The 1,478-nt window shown below is 50.5% G+C and overlaps 1 protein-coding gene across 1 annotated transcript in view; it reads left to right on the top strand.

The window, feature by feature from the left end:
- The first annotated feature begins 1,347 nt into the window (after window positions 1-1,347).
- Window positions 1,348-1,478, top strand: part of ZNF669 (zinc finger protein 669) — an 8,393-nt gene continuing 8,262 nt past the window's right edge. Inside the window, exon 1 of the mRNA XM_011955739.1 lies at window positions 1,348-1,453. Within this exon, the coding sequence (XP_011811129.1) occupies window positions 1,451-1,453 (3 nt within the window). The 5' untranslated portion in view covers window positions 1,348-1,450. The remainder of the gene's footprint in view (window positions 1,454-1,478) is intronic.

Here is a 1,478-nt window from a genome sequence, read left to right as displayed (position 1 = left end):
ACCGTTCCTCTCTCACCTGCCTGTGACCTGGAAGCCGCCTCCTGGCTTGAGTTGACCCACTTTTGCTTCAGGTTGTACCGGATCAAACCAGTGTTTATCTTATATATGTTGATTGATGTCTCCTGTCTCCCTAAAATGTATGAAACTGTCAGATACAGTCTGTTTCTCTTCCAAGGTTTGGCATGTTAACGGTCTTGTTTTTTGTTCTCGAACTCAACTTTCTTGTTCTCCATGCCTCCTTGCCCTTAGTTACTGTAAACAAGCTTCCCGTCCGTTCTAATCAATAACTCACATCTTTTCCCTTGGTTACCTGCTCTGCACCCATTTCTCCCTTCGAAACCACAGGTCCCACCGTTGTAACTCACATCCCCCTTCCCCTTTCCTTATCTGGGAAAATATTCACAAATAGCCAACCGGGTCAGTTTAGAGCTGGAGGTCTGGCCCCAGCCCATGCCAGAGGCAGGGATTGCGTTAGGAATAAAATCCCCTGCTTTCCTTTGTTCCCTCTGCTCCTGGGATTGTGAGTGATGCGAGCAGCACACTTCTGCAGAGGTAAATTGCGTTGCTGAGAAAACTTTCGCTTGAGTGCTGGTTTCACTTTGCTGCACCGAGCATTTATCTCCAGCAAAACCAAGCTGTGCTCTGACCACCTTGGGTAACTGTCATCAGGACATCCTGAGGCTGTGTCATGCACAAGCATCCCCAACCTTGGCAAAATAAACTTTCTAAATACTCTTATCCCCAATTGCTCAGGGAGACTGATTTGAATAATCATAAAACTCCGAGGCTGCACTCCAGCCTGGGCGACAGAGCAAGACTGTTTCAAAAACTAAAATAAAATAAAATAACTCCGATCTCCCGCACAGCCGACTCTGCGTGAATTACTCTTTCTCTATTGCTATTCCCCCCTCTTGAGACATCGTCTCTGTCTAGGTAGCGGGCAAGGTGAACCCACTGGGCAGTTACAGAATTGTCATTATATTGCTTGCAATTTTATATATATATAATGCACAAATAACTATAACCTTGTATACAAGGTTAAATGCGAATGTCCTCCTTGCATGGTCAGATCCCAGCGCAGGAAGGACGCACCCCCTTACAAAGGGCTAGGCCAAAATAGTCATTCTGGCCTCATCCAGCCTCACGTGAGATCGCAATCTCCTGTCACTCAGGGCCTGAGGGGGCGGGGCCTGAAGCCCCATACAATCAGCGGCGCTGGGGTGGGGACCGTTTAGTCATGCGCGCCCCCGGAAAGGAGAGGGCGGCTTCCGGCATCCGGCTGGCGGGCACTTTGTCTCGCCTTCGCCACTGTAGGCTCTTTCTGTTAGTCTCCGCTGCTACTTCGTGGCTCTGGGAGTCCCAGGTGGCTCTGCAGCGACCTCTGCCACCCTGGGACCTGCGGGTATTGGGACATCCCTAGCTGACGCCAGGACACCCGGGAAGCCGAGGAATGGTGAGTGGACTGCGCCTGGCTTCCC

Source organism: Colobus angolensis, unplaced genomic scaffold (assembly GCF_000951035.1).
Source record: "Colobus angolensis palliatus isolate OR3802 unplaced genomic scaffold, Cang.pa_1.0 Scaffold40, whole genome shotgun sequence".
NCBI classification, from domain to species: Eukaryota; Metazoa; Chordata; class Mammalia; order Primates; family Cercopithecidae; genus Colobus; species Colobus angolensis.
The sequence above is the reverse complement of the archived record's forward strand: the minus strand, read 5'-3'. Positions and strand labels throughout refer to the sequence as shown.